Source organism: Physcomitrium patens, chromosome 3 (genome assembly GCF_059467195.1).
Source record: "Physcomitrium patens ecotype Gransden chromosome 3, ASM5946719v1, whole genome shotgun sequence".
Classification (NCBI taxonomy): Eukaryota; Viridiplantae; Streptophyta; class Bryopsida; order Funariales; family Funariaceae; genus Physcomitrium; species Physcomitrium patens.
The window spans coordinates 20956081-20977131 of record NC_143412.1 but is presented as its reverse complement, the minus strand read 5'-3'; the positions used below and the strand labels follow the sequence as shown (position 1 = coordinate 20977131).

The 21051-nt window shown below is 39.8% G+C and overlaps 1 protein-coding gene across 4 annotated transcripts; it reads right to left on the bottom strand.

Moving 5' to 3' along the window:
• Window positions 1-2470: 2470 nt before the first annotated feature.
• Window positions 2471-19830, bottom strand: LOC112279611 (protein PHOTOPERIOD-INDEPENDENT EARLY FLOWERING 1-like). 4 transcript variants are annotated; one of them, XM_090249163.1, is made up of 22 exons: window positions 17481-17673; window positions 16687-17238; window positions 16115-16222; window positions 15761-15868; window positions 15540-15620; window positions 15022-15110; window positions 14456-14699; window positions 14158-14293; window positions 13291-13820; window positions 12899-12946; window positions 12461-12532; window positions 12170-12232; window positions 11427-11729; window positions 9954-11165; window positions 7693-9822; window positions 7400-7502; window positions 7019-7083; window positions 6729-6784; window positions 6061-6406; window positions 5256-5792; window positions 4558-5141; window positions 2471-4355 (listed from the first exon to the last, which is right to left on the bottom strand). In XM_090249163.1, exons 1-22 carry the CDS (start codon window positions 17520-17522, stop codon window positions 2663-2665), a joined length of 9102 nt encoding a protein of 3033 aa, XP_090105289.1. In that variant the 5' UTR covers window positions 17523-17673; the 3' UTR covers window positions 2471-2662. The 4 variants fall into 4 exon arrangements, with proteins under 4 accessions (XP_090105289.1, XP_090105288.1, XP_024369996.2 ...); XM_090249162.1 differs by having other exon boundaries at window positions 16687-19830; XM_024514228.3 differs by having other exon boundaries at window positions 14456-14687; window positions 16687-19829.
• Between the last annotated feature and the right edge of the window lie 1221 nt (window positions 19831-21051).

The following is a 21051-nucleotide window of genomic DNA, read 5'->3' as shown; positions in this document are numbered from 1 at the left end:
TTATAGTAGAAATAAATTTATTTTATTACTATAAAAATTATCAAGATAAATAAAATATAGCTTTAAATTGATTTTAATATTATAAAAATATTTTCATATTTTTTTAGAAATTTTTTGGAATTATTTAGGAATTTTTAGAGTAATATCTAAGATTTTGATAAAAATGAATTTTACCACTTCGGGAGCCATTATGAAGAAATGGATTAAGGTTTGAAGGCCAAAAAAGGTTCTTAGGCTAATTGGGTGTTTTTAAATACCATGATAAATTTAAAAATGAAAAAATATTGGTTTTACTAATAGAAAATAGGAGGACCAGCAGCTAATATAGTCTTTATAAAAAAGAAGATACACAAGTCCCATATGGATTGTAGCACCTTGAAGGTAGTTAGGAGGATAAGACTAAGGTCTCATAGCCTCTCTTAGACACCCATATATACTACTTGTGAGCCTTAGTGAGGCTCGAACTCTTGATCTCTTAAACAAGTTATCCTTGAGGTATAAAATTATTTACTTAACTTTTTATTTATTTACTTGTTATTTTTAAACCTTCATAACTTACTCACAATAACTCAGATTTATATGTTTCTTATATCATTGAAAAGATAAAAAGTTAATTTTCTAAAAATATATTTTTTTATTTTTATTTTTTATTTTTTATTGGATAAAAATTAAATGAACATACTATGACTAATTTTATAGATTATAATTGCTTGGTTGTACTTATTTCACTTGTTTATGTGTTGTGCTTCTTATATTTTTGTTCTTGCTACTTCTACTTCACACTACTAATTACAAGCAACTCTTAATTGAGACCATATTGTAATTTGGGTTGAGGGGTGAATTTTACATTCACAAATGGCTTAGACTTGCTAGAATGCTCATTTCTTTCATAAAAAGTTTTTAAATCCAATATCTATCTTTTTAATTTTATACACAAGTCTCAACCACTTTCTTATAAACCTTCTCACTAGCTTTTTTACTTAAGAGTATATAAGTTCAAGCTTTTTTATATTTAATAATAATTTTAAATCTTCTAATTCTCTTCTTTTTATGGAACTTCTACTACAAAGATTAGAAGACTTTGTAATAGATGCTTCATTAATCCATAGTTTTGAAAATGTTCTTGTTCATTTGCAAAGATCAACCTTTTATGTAGATATTTTTTATTATCTTTTACAGCTTTATAGATTGTTATATCAAAAGTAACTATCATATTGCCTTTAATTTTTTTGAAATTATGCTTTAAAAGCATGTTACTTACTACATCATTACAACACTTCAAATTCCAAAGTACTTTTCAAATGTCTCTTTATTCTTTACTTGAAAGATTATTACTTTGTTGTGAATTGGATTTATGTAATTCTTTGGAAGTAAAATAACTTTTTTCAATATAAAAAATAACTCACTTAATAGAAGGTTTCATTCCATTCTTTTGTTTCTATAAGATATTAAATAGTTAAATTCTTTTATGACATGTTTAACTTTATTATATAGATTTTTACATTAATTTTTGTGCAATAAGTCCTCTCTTTATAGTAAAAGCTTCAATTCTATAACACACATTAGAAATTATCTTCTCATATTTCCACTAGTGTCTTGTATGTTTGGTGTTGAAAAAAATAATTGTTATATTACTTCATCTTGATTATAAATGTTTACTTCCAAAGTAAGGCAAAAACCTTTATATCATAAACATATACATCTTAATTGATTTCCAAAAATGTATAATGATGAATCACTTACACATATTCCAATTGCACCCTACCAACACAAATTCACAATTTCATATTAAAATTTCTTTGAACAATACTAATTATATTCCAAAACATTTATAATAATAGTATCAAATCTTAGAAGTAATCAAATGCTAGTAAGAGCATAAGCAAATTTTAGGATATCAAATGCTAGTATAAAAAATCCTAAATATATTCTAATTTCTAACCAACCTAAAAAAGCCTCAATCTTAATAAACTCTAATCATATCCTAAACCCTCATTGTACAAAAATCCACAAATAGCTCCAACAAAAATCTTTATGGTAATTATAAGAAATCTTCAAAACTTCCAAACCCTCATTCTAATCAATTAGAACATATCATAAGTTTATCAACATATCATATCATAACTTTAACTAGTGACAGAACCCAGACTGAAACACAGTAGGTGGATATATTCAACAAAGTAAACGCTTCTGACCAAGTTCACCAGAACGGATTTCATCAACTCAACAAGCTTGAGGTGAAGTTCTTCGTGTTGATTGAGAAAAGGTGGAGTTTCATGTCAACCCACTTTCGTGAAAAACATCTAAATTTTCCTACTCACACAAAATCAAAGTCTAAGAAGAAAAACTTCTACATTTAGTGAATGAAACTCAAGAAAGGCTCCCTTTTTACAAGAAAAATCTGTACAATCAAGACTTGCACAGTTACTGTGAGTTGGGTACATAGATTCGGAGTTAATTTACATGTATATGTGGTAAAAGAATATAACGAACTTTACTTGTTATCTTCGGGTATCCTACAATGCCACAGGTATGCAGCTTTAGCTTTCGCTTGTGTTACAAAAATTGTTTAGTAGAACAAGACCCAGCTCAGAGCTATTCTGTGGAATCAATTCCGACTCCAGTTTGCAAAAAGAAAAACTGGAACATCAGATCTTGTATTCTAAGGAGGTGAGTTGTGGGATTGCAGATCCGGCGACAATCTGGCACCTGCTGATAGTTTCTGAAGCACACTTAAACCGAAAGGGATCTCCAACCCGGTATCTACAGGGGACTCTAGGCTTTGGAAGGATTGTGCTACAACCTCTGGAAATGCTCCAGGTTGGTACGTCTGACTAGAAGAGGGATGTCTAATATGTGAAGGAGCTTTCAAACTACGGGACGGGGATGCATGGTGCAATAAAGAAGATCCAGTTTCTGACATAGGACGCACAGGATTACATGGACTGAAGCGAATCTGCTTTCTCGGACGATCACTCCCACCTGGGGGATGGCTTGAGGATGTGTAGCGAGCCGCTTCTTGGCTTTGACTGTTAGATTGTGTCTCTCGCGACCATGTAGGAGTGTGATCAGGCTCTTCTTGCAGGTTGACCATCCTCGCTGTACCCTCTGTCATTTGCAATCGTGAGACTGAAAGGGAAGATTCCTTTCCAAGACTCCTCCCCGCCTGTCCTGGAGAAGAACTCCTGAAGGGTAATGCCACCGCCGACTTCTGCTTGCCCTCTGAAAATGAGGGCGAGGACAGATCTATGGGGAGGTCCAGATCATTAAGTGTAGAAACAGGCCAACCGCCTGGAGCAGGCGGCCATTGAACTCGGGAGAGCCCTTCAGGAACGCCATCAAATGCAAGTAAGTCCTGAGCTGGCGAACACGTAAGTATATTCATCAAGTGTGATGCTAAACTAGAATCCTCGTTGTTCAAGGATTCAAAAGCTTTTACAGATAACCGTGAACCTAAAAAATCCAGCTCGACAGATCTCTCAAGTCCCGCAATGTTCGACCTTGCTGCACTTGATATCTCGGATTTCTTGGTGAAATGCCTGGATGTCCCTGGCTTACTAAATGGGGCTGGAACTTGGGAATGAAGCAAATTATATCTAGTACCAGCTGAAATCCCCACAATGGTAACATCTTCGTCGCTAGATCCGTTAAGATCTATTCCCCTTCCTGGAGAGAGATTATTTCGTGTACTATCCCCATTAAAAGCACGGTATCTCGACGGGCTGCCACCTGAGAGACCCAAACCAATTGGAGAGCCAACACCTGCTTCAGGATTCGTGAGAGGTTTAGATAGTGAATTTAACTTTTTTGGCGATTTCTTCGCCATCTTGTGTGCAATTTCGATAGCTCCAGGTACAACTCCAGAGCTGCTCTTTTTGACCTTTTTACATACCTTAATATTCAAAACCAGTGCGTCAGGCTGCTGAACATTTAAGTCCAGATGTCCAGGAGCAGGCGGTGAAACGGATGATGCACTATTCATAGCTTTCTTTTTAATTCGTTTCACGCCTGTCTTTTGAAGAAGCAACAGGTTTCGTCCTGACGATGTTCCAGACAATGCTACCTTCACCTTCATTTCAACATCATGACCTGATGGACTATTAAAATCATCTGCATTAACCACTGGGCCACAAGCGGGTTGATTGAATGTAGAATCAGTCAGCCCCTTTTTCACGCCAAACTTGGACGTCTTCAGTAGTTTCGCTTTGGGAGTTTTATTTGAATCAAAGATATGCCTTTTCTTAGATCCCCCTTTTCCCTTGGTTGGAATGTGCAAGCCTAGAACACCTGTGCCAGAGCCTCCAGCAGCAGCCCAATCACGGGTAGCTCCATCCCAACCAATCTTAGTAGCAAACCTGCAATGTTCGCATCAAACAAGCAATATAAATGGATGACTTTAGCTACACAAGTACTGCCAGAAGATGCGAAGGACAAACACAACACACAAAACACATCCAAGATTTACAAGTCCTTCCACGCAAGTCCGGATACCTGACGGAACGAATACTGTTAATGCAAAAGACACGATAAAAAGAATAGGCAGGAAATATACAGAACCTGAATCGATTCTCCACCAATATGTCTGCTAGATGTCGTACAGCCTTTGAAGTAAGACGAGGAGGAGACGATGATAAAGAAGGAAAACCAAGAGCTTCAAATGTAATTGGCACAGATACACCTTGTGCACGCAGATTTGGTTCGCCTTCCTTTGCAGAGGACTCGCCATACTCGCGGGATCCCACAAGGTATTGTGTGATATTGAAGTTCACAATTTCAGCCCTAAGGGATGAATCCTCCGAAACTTGCTCCTTACGATGCGGTTTGGCTAAAGTTTGATTAGAAAGCACTTTAGTCCCTTTCTCAAGTTGTGCTAGAGCAGTTGACACTTGTCGAGGGGACGGCATCCCAGCTCCGGCCTTAGTTAATAAAGAAGGAGATTTTAACAGGCTTCTCAGCGGCACAAAACTACGGCCAGACGGAGAATTTGTGGTAGCAGATGTGAGTAATTTCTCAGAACCATGCTTGGCAGCAACTTTTCTCCACTTTTCAACAGCAGCTAAAGCAGCCACAAAATGCCGCTGAAGGAGAAGCTCTTTATCTGGAAGCTGTAATACAGCATTTAGTAAACGCTTCGTATGTTCCTGAAACAGAAGCCATAAAATGAGTCAGACGCCTTGAAAATCACGACGAAGAACTCATACAATTCACGTAAACCGTAAGGAAACTGGATATCAACAACAGTCGAGCACACTTACCTCAGTTACTTTCAGTTGAGCATTTGTGGCAGCACTAAGTGCACTCCTTTCGCTAACAGGATCTCCACTAGCAGCAGCGGCATTTTGAGCAAGGAGCTCTCGAAACCTCTCTCTGCAGTAGACTGGATGACGATGTCGACCTCTGTACACACCGCCATCAGGTCCACCTGCCAATGCATCACTCGCTAGCTGCCAATTACCTCCATACTCGTGGACTACTGCACAAAGAACAGCATCCTCTCCGTGTGTCCAGGGTGAAGCAGGAGGGAGATGATCCTGGGACCTCAAACTGTCTTTCTTCCGTTCCTTTTCCAACATTATCAAGGGTCCCTTCTTGGGAGGCATTCCCAAGATCGTAAGTTTCCCTCTCTTATCCTTTCCGGCCAAGACCGTACCTCCATGCACACCAGAATTTGATAAACCACCCGGCTGATCAACACTCTCCTGGAGAGTAGAGCCTGACGACTTGTGATCATTGGAGATTCCAAAAATTGTTCTAAAGATATTATCCTCCAGTGTCCTCTGCTTCCCTTGACCCTGAAAAAGTCATAAGGATTTGAAAAATTAGTGACAGATAAATGGAGGATGACATGTCGTAAGAAAGACATTTAGATTAGTTGCCTGCTGGTTGATGAAAAGTGGTACAAGTTTACACACCCAGCAAGTTAGGAAGTCGACATAAAATTAGCAAGTAAACTTAAGCTGGTAAATTAGCTTGGTTACTCCAGATCATTTCAAATTCAGTTGTAACTTAGTTCTCAGCTGTTAACAACCAAATTCTTGTGTCAGGGATTTCATAAAGAACCTTTTCTCCAGCCACTCTTCTATCTTTGCCAAAATGATTCTTTTTGAGCTTCTTTGTGTGCGCCTCAACTCGAACTTCTTCTTTTAGCAACATTGGAGCCTTGCGCTTTCTTTGAGACAGACTCCGATGGGGTAAGAGCATCATGTCAGAATGTTGATCCCTGTAAGAAGGGTCACTACTCCTGTCAACTTGAAATTCTTCCCTGATAGAGATATCTTCAGTCCCAGTCATCAAAGAGCCTTCCGCCAAAGTTTTGAACTTTGCCTTCTTCAACTTCTTCTTCCCTTTAGACTTCAGAGTGAAATTTTCTGCACCTCTAACCGTTGCAGCGGCTTCAGCGAGAGCCCTGGTAGACACCACACCGTTTTTTAGGCGAACAATGTCGTTCACAACCATTGAATTTCAGCAAAAGATTCAGCACCATCTGCTAGCTAGTTAGTAGTCCTCAAAAGGACAACTAACTAAACCCAGAGAAGACTGCTGTCTTCTGATTTTTAGTTAATTAGGAATTATCAAAATAAAGCACTTCTGAAAACCTAAATACACATCATTCCGCAACCAGTATTACCATACATGTTCTTAAAAAATTCACTATAGCTGTGTTTACTATCACTATTATCGACTACTTCGTGGAGAAAAGTTAAGTGAAATAGACAACTAGGAATTACCTATCAGTATCGCGCATTTCTTCCTCCATTGCTTCCCACTCCAACTGTTTCTGCTCCTGATTAGCACACAATAATCCAGGACCATTATGTACACTAAGTTACATCACAGATCAAAAACTTGACAGAAAATTGATCAATTTTACTTCCATATATATTATGTGATCTTTATAATCCAAAGAACAAACTTATCCCTAAAAATTGAATGTAAATAGTACTCTTCAAATAGTTACAAACATCGCAGAAAAAATACTAAAAGACTTTATACGAAGTTTTAAAGCTCGTTTGCAAACCTGTTGCTGAGCAAGAATATCAACTTGCTGGCGGTAGGCCTCATCAGCTAGTGCTGTGTCCCAAGCTGTGAAATATTAAATAAATGGTGAATAATTTCATAAATAGTTTGTCATATGTTACTAAACAAAAAGCGAGCACAAATAGCATACTCTTCCTGATATGATTTTACCCGCTATGAACGGGGAGTACTCTCATAAACAAGAGTAACGGCAAAATGAACAGAACTCTTCAGCTAGAGACTGACTGCGGATCAAAGCGGGTATGGTTAGCAACTCCTAATAGGCAACTCCGAATTGAGCGTCCGATAGCATGAATTGTGATAAAAATAAAAATAAAAATAAAAGTACTTGATGTTGCGAAAGAAAATGGATAGCACATACTCTCATAAAATAGAGGTTCATTGTCTTCGTCCATTTCTGCTTCCTGTTCCTCTTTCAGCTTCTCCAGTTGATCCAATTCCCACTCCTTCTCCTCAAATGCTACCTGCATTCACGACACCCAAGGTAGATTTAGATAAATCAAGATCACAGTTGATGACGAACTATACTCAATGGAAGAGCTCATCGTTATGATACAATCTGGTGTGCTCATTGACTATATACACTTAATCATAGCATAAGTTAATCATACCCAAAGCAACGTTCATGAAATTAAAGGTATACACTATACATACCTGCGCAACAACAGCCATGCTGTCAACTCGCGGATCCCATAATTCCAAAAACCGCATTGCATACCGCTCCACTGGGCGCAATTGGTCTTCAAAGGAGATACTCCCTCGTCCAGATGCTGCTGCAGCAGCTGCCATCTGCCGCACATCAGCTAACATATCCATTTCCTCGTCCGGGTCAGCAGGAAGGATAGAAAATTCTCCAAATGGAATGACCTCTGTTATAATCGCAGTTCCACCATCTTCTGGAGCTCTTTCCCCTACTCGAGAACCATCCACGCCCGCAATATCAGTCTGGAGCTTTCTACTTTTTCCGCTTTCATCCAAGTCATCTGCTAGATCTTCCTCGTCCACATTTCCTGCAAATAACTCTTCAGTAAATTCCTGATTTTCAGCGGCTTCTTCCTGCTCCACTCGTTTCATTGCCATGTAATCTGCCTCATCTTCTGCATTTTTTAGTGCAGCATCAACTTCCGCATTCGAAAGTTCTTTCTGTTCAAAGACTTTGATGAAAGGTGCGTCTGTAATTTCTGAGACGATAGAAGATGTTATAAAAGATGTTAATTTCTTATCTGGTGTTCCACGAACTTTGATCTCCTTCAGTCCAGAAAACAGCTCCATAGGGTCTAGTTTCTTAAAGAACTCTGTATTATAACTTCCGCTCTGAATCACCAAATCATCCAAAATCCGCTTCTGATTAGCTTTCTTCAGGATATTTTCCTCGATAGTGCTCTCACTTATGAGGCGGTAGATGTGAACCTCTCGAGTTTGGCCTATACGATGGCACCTGTCCTGAGCTTGTAAATCCATAGCTGGATTCCAATCACTGTCGTAGAAGATAACAGTGTCAGCACCAACAAGATTGATTCCCACACCTCCACTCCGTGTCGACAAAATGAAAAGAAATATTTTCGGATTAGTGTTAAATCGTTGCATCAGAACCTGTCGCTGCTCTGGCTTGGTAGAACCATCGAGACGCATGTACGTATAACCGTACAAATTGATGAAAGATTCCAATACATCAAGCATCTTGGTCATCTGAGTAAAAATTAATGCCCTATGACCTTGCGATTTTAGTCTCCGAAGTAGAACTGCCAACTCCTGCAGTTTTCCACAATCAAACTGAAGAAGTCTTCGATCAGGGAAAAATAACTGCTTTCTAACAAATACAGGCCTGAGGGGGACCAGCATGGAATTTGCGCGTTGCAGGACTTCTTCTGAGATTGATTGCTTTAGATCTATGCTTGCAGGTATCAGATGGCTGCACCAAGCAACTGGATGTGGAGCTCGAGCAGCCGGAATGGCGAACACAAACGCAGTAATCAGATCAATCATACTTTCACACCGAGTGAGAGGCAACTGCACAATATCAGACAATATGCTTGAAAATTCTAAGTACTGCCTAGGATTACCATTCACCTTGTGCACATCATAGACAGGATGAATAATCTCCGCGCTCTTCAAAAAGTCGGCTCCGTAAAGAGGTTGCTGGTTACAACGAAATTCATTGAGCACTGATATTGCCAAAAGCCTTTCCCTTCGTTGCCTTTCTCTGTTGTCCCTAAGGGACGAATGAATCTCTTGAATGACGGTACGAACTTCCTTACTCGGTTTGTGCTTTGACTGATGCCGGTCCCAAGTGTCTTCACCAGTACCCGCTAGTTCGACGATCAATGGACCTGGAGCCTTCAACATGCCTACCTCGTGTGCTTCCCACTTGGTCATGGTTCCGCTAAGCCGACTAAACTGCAGATTTAAAGTTCCTAAGTCAATCCCATCAAAGGGACCCATAGCCGTTGCTGAGCAAGCGGCAGAACTTAGATGTAACTTGATCCCAGTCATGTCAAATGAAGATACGATAGGACGACCTTCGAACAAGTCAGGATGATTACAGACTTTTCGCAACTGCATTAAAACATTAATAAGGCCAAAAAAATTGCCACTCGAAAGAGTTGCTTGTGTATCAGAGCTGGCCATGAAATCCTCATAAAGGTTTCGTTGCCTTTTAGAAAGACGGCAACGAATAACGTGCTCAAATTTTCCAGGCAATTGCTTCTCTACGTCCTTCTTCAAACGCCGTAACAGGAAAGGACGCAAGACATTATGCAAGCGATCCACCAGCTCCTTGTTCACCTGAGATTAGATGAAATTCCAGTCATTCAAAGTCCTTGCACAAAGTATAACAGATATAAATTCCTTTCGCATATCATCCTAGTGTTCTGCTCCACATTCAAAGTTTGTTAAATACTGGAAGAAGATGATACCTGGTCCTCGCCCTCTACCATCCCAGTTATTGGGTTGCAGAACCAATCACGAAACTCTTGATGAGACTGAAAAACGTGAGGCATGAGGAAATGCATTAAAGACCAAAGTTCCATAAGATCGTTCTGCAGAGGGGTCCCAGTAAGAAGAATACGGCGCTTAGAATTAAAGTTCAGCAAAGTCTGCCATCTTTGAGATTTCCAATTTTTTATGAGATGCGCTTCATCAAGTATCAAATATTTCCATTTCTTTCGCTTAAATGCTTTAGCATCTTGAATAACTAAACGATATGTAGTAATGCACACATGAAATGAATTAGGTCTTGACCATCCCTGTCGCTTCAACTTCCTTTCCTTAGCATTCCCGAAGTAGGTCAATATCTTGAATGCAGGGCACCATTTCATGAACTCAGTCTCCCAGTTCAGCATAACACTTGTGGGCACTACGATTAGATGCGGACCCCAAACGCCTTTTTCGCAAGCCAGGTGAGCTAATAGAGCAATAGTCATAATTGTCTTTCCTAAACCCATTTCGTCTGCTAAAATACCGTTGAGCCGCTTCTCATACATTGTAACCAACCAATCAAGACCAATGTGCTGGTACTCCCGAAGAGAATGCTTCAAAAGAAATGGTAATTTTGTCTTCACTTGAGTCGTAGAAAATGTATAACCAGTAGGTTGCGCCGACTGAGCAGCTGCGGCATAATCAGCAAGCCTATCCTCACTCTTTTTGTTTTCCCCAACGTCCAGAGTCTCTGGTAACGCAGGTACCTGATCCTTAACCTCGGTACTTTGAACTTCATTGGGAGTTTCATGACAAATGATGCTAGTAGTGCACTCTGGTTTGCTTTGTATGTTACTATCAGACTTCTGCACTCTCCCAACTGCAAGAGACTGCAAGTCACATGCCAAGCCTCTATCGCCTAGCATGTTGCCACTCTTGACTGGGTCTGATGTAGGTATGCCGAAAACAGATCTAGAATCCTCGTTAACTACAGACGATATAGCAGGTAGGGAAAGAGCATCCTCTGCAGCTGAACTCTCCTTCGTTTCTATAGTTTTTGGAATTGCGGTCTCCTCTAGCACATCAAAAATATCCCCTCCGAGCAACAAGGATGTCGAAGACGATACATCCTTGTTAGATCCGGATACCAATACGTCATCTCTACTCAAACTCTGAGCATCGGGATGTAATACCCGACCATGTACGTCCACCTAGCACATTGCGCAGCAGAACACAACACGCCGTATCGGGAAAGTAAATCAACACATAAAGCATTGAACATGAACAACCGGCGATACACAAAAATAGCGTTTTTACTACAGCTCAAAGCATATCTAGATGAAAACCAAAAGCGTAGTGACACGAACAGACAAGCTGATGGTTCATTACCCCCACCACCATCCTGCACGTGATATTTGTGAGCAGCCTAAATCATTGATCAGACACCCTACCTCATTCTTAGGGGAACATACCTTCTGGAAGTCTCCAACATTATTGTCGAACAATTTTGCCTCCACAACTTCTTGCTTGACCTCCACCGTATTAATAACATTGAAATTATTCATTTCCCTGTCTACTTCAGTTGATGATAATCGCTGATAGTCCCGCCCACTTGTACTAGGTTCCCCCATCCTCTCTATTGCCTCGGAGAAGTAATTAACTCCCCTCTCATCATCCTCATCGTCACTACTAGATCCACTAATACCAGCTTCACTGGTCCGATCTCGTCGATCGACCGAAAAATCATTAGTATCTTCCCCATCAAAGTCCATACCCTGATCACAACAAATTGTTGTCATGAGTCGATGTTATATCAGATTCAACAGAAGCTTAACTAACCAACTAGGTGTTCTCAATCTACAACTAAGTTCAACAAAATAGTTTTAAGTGAACGACTTCTTGCATGAAGAAAACAACCGAACTAATTGTACATGCCGTCACACTTATTAGATCAACCAAACAGAAATCCTGTTGAAAACATTTGAAAGAAAAGGAAATTTCTAAATGAAAATGAGATTTCAAGTGCTACAACTGCAACCATCAATAGAATAGGGCATTGTTCTAATCCAGCGAAATAATCGCTAAGCTTCTTCTGATGAAATTAGAATTGTTTCTTACAAGGAAATCCTTAAAAGCTCGTTACTCCAAATCCAATAGAAATATTAGAAAAGTTGGCAGTATTCGTAAAGCAGACCAAATAGGCGCAAACACTCACACATCTATACTTCGCTAAAAGTTCTTCTAACGGCATCTCACTCTCGAGCTTCAGTTCATTGATCTACACCCACCAGCAGACAAGTGTTCATTAGAAATTTCCAACCTGTCTACATTTAAATCACCAATAAACCATGCTTGTTAAGTGCACTTTAAAAATAACGTCAGATAACTTGATACAAATTACCACTTGGTGACCAACAAGATAAGAGGGGATGGACAACAATCCAATGTTGCAACTAAAAGTCGAAAAGAATACGACAGCAAAATGGTAGCGAAAAATGATAATTACCTCATTGATATTTCTGTCACCCTCTTCCATAGCAATGCGTTCCTCTTCCTCTAAGGTTCGTTCGTCGTCATCCTATATCAACCAGCACAAAAACAGTAGTTAAAGCTTTAAGCCATAGTTTCAAGTCGAAGTAGACAACATAGAGGCCTTCTCAGCACATCGCTCGATAATTGTACAATGGTTGGTTGAGCAATACACAAGAAAAGCTGTAGCTTCTTCCACCATCACCACAACGACAACAAGCGTTGAACACAAATGAACTTAGCACAGCAAAAAGCCGACTAATCATAATTAAACAGCATTCGTAAATTTCCTTACACAAGAACATAAGAATTTCAGACAGTGCAGCATCATTCAATAAGATATGCAAAGGCTGCTTTATTTGCAGTAAACGAAAATGTCAGAGAGCTGATCGTCGCTAAAGATTCAAAAATTTACCTCTACATCCTCATCTCCTAACAGAGCGGGAATGTACTCGTTATCGTCCTGCGAAAATAAAACCATATCTAACCTCGATCAAACTTGATACAATTGTTATGTTAACCAAATACCTGTAAATAGGCTTTATCTCTTTAGACTCCCTGCAAACAACTCATTGGCACTAACACAGTCCCAGACGATTTTGACGATCACGGATACCAAAGCAAACACATCACTAACAACTGACGATAGTTGGCTGACAGATTGTTACAACCACCATACACTTTGAATCTAGAAAGAAAAAGAAAAAAAGTATTTCAGGCTCTGTTGAAGAAATTGGCTAGAAACACATCCCACGTAAATGCACAGATGATTTCTACAATTTATCGGCAATTAACAGCAGTGCATACCTGCAACTCTCCAATCTGATGCTGCAAAGACTTTGGACTAAGATGTCTCCGTTTCTGAGGTTTAACCTGAGTTAAGAAGGCACCAATAGTATTGCGATGGGTAACCCCGACAACAAGCTTTGCTAAGTTTTCATCTGTCTCACTTGCTACTAGGTCAACGACAGGCCCAGCCATATCTACTTCTATAATCTCGCCTGAACCCAATAGAACAGCTGGTGCCTCATCGCTCAACAAAGCTTTATCAACAGCACCCACTTCGGAGGACTTTTCTTTCTTGCCCAGCAATTGGGGCACTGCAGCATTAACATCAACTGGTCCGTCATCCGATGAACCCAAGCATCCCTCAACGGAATCAGGCTGTCCAAGCGATCCTATATCATGTGCAGCTGCAGAAGTCCCTTTCTTGGACTCCTCAACAGGTGTAACATATGTAGGACCCTCTACTACCTTCTCTTCTTTATCATCGTCATCTTCCTGATCTGTTTCACCATTTTTGTCCTCATCGTCACCTGCCTCACTGGCAGAATCCCCTGAGAAAATGCACGACATGATAAATTCTTAAAATCTTCTTTAATACCGCAACTCTTATCCAGTCTCTATAATTAATCAATTCCACTCTAGAAAATACAAAATTCTATGCACGTTTCACATAGATGTGGTATCTATTTTGCCAATCAGAGTATTAAACAACAGTAGCACAAAGTCGGAACTTTTGTAATTACAAAAAATATCACGTTCTAGAAAAGCGTAATAGGCCAGAGAAAGGAAAAAATAAAGCTAACCTGCCCCATGCAATGGACAAGACCATGCTGAAGTTCATGTTGTGCAACCTAATGTAAATTGCAATAAGCCATAACAAAGACCAACCTCTCATAAGTTTGTACGCAATGAGAAGATCTTCAAGTGGAAGCTCACTCTCTATTTGCAATGCAAGAAGCTCTTCTTTCCTTTCTTCTTCCGTTATCAAGGCTTCATCTGCTTCTAATGTAGCTTCGTCATCCTCCTGCCAATGTCAAGGTTAAGCTACAAAAAAACAACAGGTTGTATCCGAAGATTGAAAAGCCTATAAAAGACAACCGATTTATCAATTGTCACTTGCCAGGCAGTCAAGCGAGCTTACGGCATAAGAGTAGATTCCGATCGAATTAAAAATCCACATGCTTACTTGTTCATCTTTGTCCTCTACAATGAATTCATCATCACCTTCAACTTCCATTCGCACAGCTCCTTCTAGCTTCTCAGCTTCACCAGAAACATTAATCTGCTCTGAGAGCACTGATAGCACTTGTATATCCGTACTAGAAACTTCCTTACACAATGAAGGAAATGGTTGATGGCTTTGTGGCTCATGTGCAGTTGTATTATCAGCAAGGTTTTCAGCCAACATTGTTGAATATCTGCAAAAATTACTATAAGGCCGGCACTTAATTTCATTCTTCTTACATAGCTTCAGAACCTTAAAATGGGCTCACGAGCAACAGAAAGTGTAAACCACTCCACTCTTCTACCTAAGATTCATCAAAACTGCCTCCGCTAGACGGGAGACTGTGACTTCTGGAAAAAATTATGAGGGAAAAGGTTTCAGCATTCTCCTTTTCAGTGGAACTCAAGCATTGCGGTAAAAACTAAAACATATTGGGAGCCACAAGAATGCCACAACCTATAAAAATATACCATAGATAGTTATCCATATAATAACTCAGTATACATGATAAGTAACAACAATTTTACCTTTCCGTTTGTCCTAATAAGAAGTCCAGATGCTTGTCAAGTGCCTTCTTCTTTCTTTCCTCAACCAGTAATTGCTGCTTATAGGACACCTGTCAAGAACAATAGAAGATCCAAATTGAAGACATTAATACTAGCATGATAACAACCGTTTTCGAAGCATACTATCGGAGCACTAGCAATACTTTCCGTCATCTGTAACAAAGGAGTAGGAGTGTGTTTCATACGGAACGCTACCCACAAATACCACGATGTCGTACACACAGAAAAAAGATCTCATGAGTATGATAGCAACATTTATACTGTGTAATAAAATGGATGCATGACCTAACACTACCCTTTACAAACAAGGAAAGAATGTACTCATTTTCACCAATGAAAACTTTACCAGCATGTGAACAAGATGAAATACCAGTTTTTAACTTAAACACGCAGGTAGAAAAGTGTGAAAATGTCCACGTTAAAATAATCTAGTCGATATGCTTGCATCACAAGGTCGATCCGAGCAAAAGGCACTTTACCAGCTTGTCCACTTTTAACCAAAACTTCTTGACATCTTTAGCAATATTACTAGCCACCCTTCGCATTCGCTGTTCCTCTTCCTGATGTACCAGAAGTATTTTCAGAAATTTCTTCGAACACTTAGCTTAGAGCGTGTTCTAAAATCTCCACATGAAATTCTCAGAAAAGACCACACGTTGTTCACAACTGCACTCTTCATGTGATTGCAGGAATATCCAACCTTTAGTCGTCGGTTTCCCCTTGCTACAACATCCAGCTTACTTCTATTTACTCGCAATACGATCTTCTTAGCCTGAGTTAGTTTCCATTTGCGCTCTCTCTCAAAATCCTGCCATTACCACCAAGAAATTTATTCTACAAAAGGCTATACTTCATACTTTAACATTGTCTTAAAATGTATGCAAGAAGTAATGTGGTGCGATCGTGGGCATGTAAGCACACTGAAAGAAAAGTTCATGGTCATGAAGCAACATTTCAAGACATTTTCCATCAGAGCCGAGGATCATGAAACTTCCTGATACGTAAGTAGACGTTAAGGAACATGCAAAGAAATGAAACATAAAAACATGCTCACTTTAGCGAGCCAAGTCATCTCCTCGATTACAAAATCCCAGTGCGTCTTGGGTCGGGCTGGTTTCTTACTTTTTGGCTGAACCTTTTTGTCTTTATTCGCCTCCAAAAACTGCATTAAGGAGTCAGGTTTAACATGTCAGAGAGCTTGCTCATACCTCAAAATACCTCTGCGATGCCTTGGTGGAAATTTTTAATTTCGCATCTATGACGATGCATCACAACAACTACCATGTTTAATAATCCTCTATCAACTATGATAACGATGTCGAAAACATTGGTCTCCTACTTGTAATAATAACCGACCCTTAGATCCAACTACAACCCAGCTGGATTGAGGTAAGTAATTTGCTAATGCAATGCTGCATAGAGAAGGAAGAAAAAATCGAGAAAGATATAAGCATCATCAAGAACTGCCTGCTCGAATTACGAAACATGCTCACATCGAATATACAAGCAGGTCCGATTAGTTCATGTTCAAGTATTCGGGTAAGATGACTTAAGATCTTGTACATTCTGCGAGTGAAATTGCACAAGTAATTGCATCGGAAATTGGAACTAACAAAAGATCCACACCTCTTGCTTGAGAAGAATTTCATCCGCTCGAGAGAGCAGCAAGTCCTCGCGTTGACGTCTTCGCAAAGCCATGAATCGCCGACGAGATGCCAAGGTACCCTCCGAAGCAGATGGATGTTTGCCTCGAGTTGAATGTTCTCCATCTATTCTCTCACGCTGAGACTTACCACCCGCTGACATCTCAAAAATATAACGCCCCTCACCTCTTTTATGAATCACCTGTTCCCCCGTCTCATGAATATCATGATGGGTCTTTCCACCCATTTTTCTTTCAGTAACAGGTAACCATTGATTTCTCTTGTCAATTACCTGTTCCACTGCATCTTTCCTCCCATAATGAAAATGTGCAGTCCTTTTCTTCTCAGGAACAGTTTGCCCCTCCTCCCTCTTATCAATGACCTGCTCCTCCGCAACTTTCTTCTCATGAATTGAACTTCTTTCGATTTCCCTCCTACAAGAAATCTTCTCATCTCTAGCGGCCAATCCATCACTTTTTCTCTGATTCGGCTGCAATCCATCGGAAGTCTCGTCATCTGCAGCTCGCTGAGCCTCCTGTCTCACAATTTGCCCCCTAGATTTCTGAGAACCAGAAGAAAGTGACCCAAAGCTCTCATCCCTTCCATGCTTAGAGCCTCCATTGCTAAACGGACCTACGATTCTCACTCTAACTGGCACTTTATCCTGAGACCGCACCAGAGTCTTCAAGGAACTCCCCTCGGGAACTGTTTCCTCAATAGAAATCGAATCCTTCGCAACCTCCCTGCCGTCAGACGCGACAAACGCGACAGGCTTACCTGCCGAACTTCTTGTTGCCGGCATCTTCTTGGTGACCACATCGCTAAGAGATTTTACTCCCTGTTTAGGGACACCAACAACTTTTCTAGGTCTACCCCTACCTGCATGCGGCTTCTTCACCTGCGCGACAAAAACATCCACCGCCTGATCACTTGTTGGAGTGGGCGAAACCTTCTTCACGGGTGTTAGACCTCTAACATCTTTGACCAGAGGAGGACCACTTTCGACGCTCGAGGGCTCAGGCTTTGCACGGTTTCGCCTTCCATAGCACTTCAGTTGCGATGAAATCTGCCACGAGATCTGTTGCATTTCTTACCTACTGTTAACATTCGCGCTTCATGCACTCCGAATGCACAAAGTCCTCACGGCCTAACTCAATCTCATGCCAATATTATCAATCTCTCGAAACCTCCCAGTTCCAGCGCCCTCATCAAGTAGCCAAATCCTCTCTCGCCCTCACTCTCCTCTCCAAAGTTCTTAAAGTCTCTCTGTGCCTGCAATGCCCAAATGCTCCTGGCCCGCAATTCCTAGTCTCGATCGTCCACATGTGCGCCAGTGCATACACCTGCTAAGATCCCCAAATGCATCGCCTTCGTCCCTCTCTACACCTTACAATCACAATCCCTCACCTTCCACTTGCCACTTCATAGATCCTCGTCCCCAATCACCGCCACACCATCGCTCCACCCCTTCATCACCTCACCCTCTCTAAGGATCCAACCTTTCCTCTCCTCCAAACTCGAAACCCTAACAACCAGCAAGTACATAAACCTTGCAAGTACAATCAAGTCCAAGATATCCACCCCACACCATGCAACTGATTGTTGTCTCGCACTAAACGAACGAAAACCAGAACCACCGTGAGGAAGAAAAGTAACGAACTCTACAATGGATCAAAAGCAAAGCCTCAATCAACATCGCGAATCTATCACCGCATCGCGAGGTCTGTGCTTAGTCTTAGTCTCTTCCAACTGCTCCCTGGCAATTGGTGCCATGTGGTGGGTTGTTGCTGCAGGGTCCCTGTCTCCTCGAACCCCTAGGCCCCCATGTAACTTACAAGCTACGGCAAGCAAACCACAAGCTCCTAATACAAATCAAAATTTTGTAATTTGTTGTATTTTCCTTTTATTCCCTCACTCTTCCTCCTCCTCCGAAGCGTTCCTCCTCCTCCTCATCAACGTCAGAGCAGAAGAAAAACAAGCCCTGGCGTGGCATCATCTATTATCATCTATCATCATCTATTATCATGGGGAGGGAGGGAGGGAGGGAGTGAGCGTGGGAGTTAAGTCCGATGCTGGAACGACGTCGCTGCTGGTGCCGATGCTGGTGCTGTACTTTGGGGTGGGGAGAGGGAGGGAGGAAGAGAGGTAGTTGTTGTTCCGAAGGCCATAACTACGAGTGAGTGGGTCCCGAGACCAGACCAATATAATGCTCTCTCTCTCGTTGATTTGTTTTGTTTCATAGCAAGGCCTCACAATATTAAACATAATAATAAATACTACTACCGCTGTTCTTATTCATTCTTGCATTAATTAATTAATTCATTCATTTCATTCATTCCCCGCTGTGGCCCTGCTGCTACTACTTTACTATGCGCGCATGGAGCATGCATCCATATTCTCATGGTGACGCTGCTGCTGCTTCCCACTGCGATCGATCTGAGAGACAGAGAGTGTGTGTGTGTGGGGGAGCTTCGTCTGTTGGGTGCAGCATGGAATGAATGCATCTGAGCACCATTTCTTCTTCTTCCTTCTTCCCTTTTCCTTGCCTTTGTTGGGCAAGTGGGGCCCTCATGAGTTAGCCCACCATTCTTTTTGTTTTTCATGGCTGCATTGGAAATCTCCATCAATGTATTATTATATACATAGATAGATAGATAGATAGATAGGAGTACAAACAAACTATAAACAAAAAACAACACTAGGGTTTCATGGTTGTTGCGTTTCAAGAGCATGCGCTTGGTTGGAGCTTTCAATGCTCTTTTTCTGCGTCAGTGCTTTTGTTTTCTTCTGCTGATTTTTATGTGTGTGTGTGCATGGTGGATGGTTGATGACATTGAATTTTTATTTAAGTTTGCATGAGTCTGTACTTTGACCATTTTTAAAGCGTTGATGATTGAGGTTGAAACACCCAATTTTAGAAAGTCATAATCTTGCATAATAGCACAGATTCTTTCATAGTTCACATTTGGGTTAAACACAACACTGTTTTGACCGCAAGTTTAACTGATGGACGTAAAGTTTTCCGAAATGATGATCACAAATTTTCATACAGAAATGTGGCAATAACTTTTTCTCTGTACATATACATAAAAATCTTGGCTTAAAAGCTGAAATTTTGAAATGAATATTCTTTTTCTTTCTTTCTTTTTCAAATAAGTGCTGAAAAGAATAAAACAAAAAAAAACATATTTTCTATTGACTTCACTTGTTTCTTGAAATGGATGAATGTTTATATATGTACATATTACTCATATTCACATTATAACTTAATTTTCTGTAAATTTAAAAAATATTTTATGACATCTTCGACCTTATTTCTATATTTTCATTAAAACTTATTTACGTCTCCCATTTCTTGTGTGTGTGTAAATATCAATAAACTTATAATATCATCCTCAAAAATAAAACAAAAAATAAAATAATTTTTTTTAAAATCATATCAATAAGATTTTTTAGTTGGTTATTATTCTACTAATTAATAGATATAAATATTCTATATATAGAATAATATAAAAATAAAATAAGAGAATTATAAAATAATCCAAGGTTTTACTAAAACTGATTCACCCATCCTAATCATCATGAAAAAAAATAATCTCTAAATTTGTTTATTTACTACTAGATCCACAACTAATGAAAATCTACCACATTCATCATTATCCTAATCATTATTACAATCATGGTGGCTGCTCAATCTTTTTCTTCTTGCAAAAAACACCCTAGTTTTTTATTTAAAAGAAAAATAGAGACAAATCTAGAGCTCTTGTCTTGTCGTTGCAGTAGTTCAGTGCCATTATTATGTTCATGCCTCATTCTTGGGGTAAATTAGTGCTATCATTATTAGCCAAGCTATCATTACAAAGCTCTAATTAGCGATCAAGACTGTACAAGGCTTGTCACCTCATCTTAAACAAGTTATAGCTTATCATGCATACTAGCTCTTTTGATCCATAATTTGTTGTGATGCTTATTTAATATGATTGTTTTTATTGCTCTGTATTATAATGTTGAGTGTAGATTATGCTGTCAAAGAAGTGTTGTTTGTTTTTACTTTAAGTTGAATCTTGTTCAAACTTTGAAATATGAAAACATTACCAAACTTTGGAATTAACAAGTAGCAATTGTGAATTTGTAGGAAAATATGTTTTGTAAGTACAACTACCTTGATTGAGACAAAGGAAGATGGAAAGAGATGGTGATGGCAAGCACATGGTATGAAAGGCCCCACTATGGTGGCCAGTTCCTTTTAATTGATTTTTTTGTGACTCATACTCAAATCACTCAAATTCTCTTTGATTTCTTTATTGTAGGGCTATTTTTAGTATTTGACTAATATTCTTACCTACTT

What these genes read in the sequence shown, in the direction of transcription:
- LOC112279611 (XM_090249162.1), bottom strand. Translation starts at nt 17,790, where the DNA reads ATGCAACAGATCTCGTGGCAGATTTCATCGCAACTGAAGTGCTATGGA. An exon ending in TAGAGGACAAAGATGAACAA is followed by an intron (nt 14,294 to 14,455) that starts GTAAGCATGTGG and finishes TGACATTGGCAG; the next exon opens with GAGGATGACGAAGCTACATT. An exon ending in TTGGTGGAGAATCGATTCAG is followed by an intron (nt 4,356 to 4,557) that starts GTTCTGTATATT and finishes CGAACATTGCAG; the next exon opens with GTTTGCTACTAAGATTGGTT.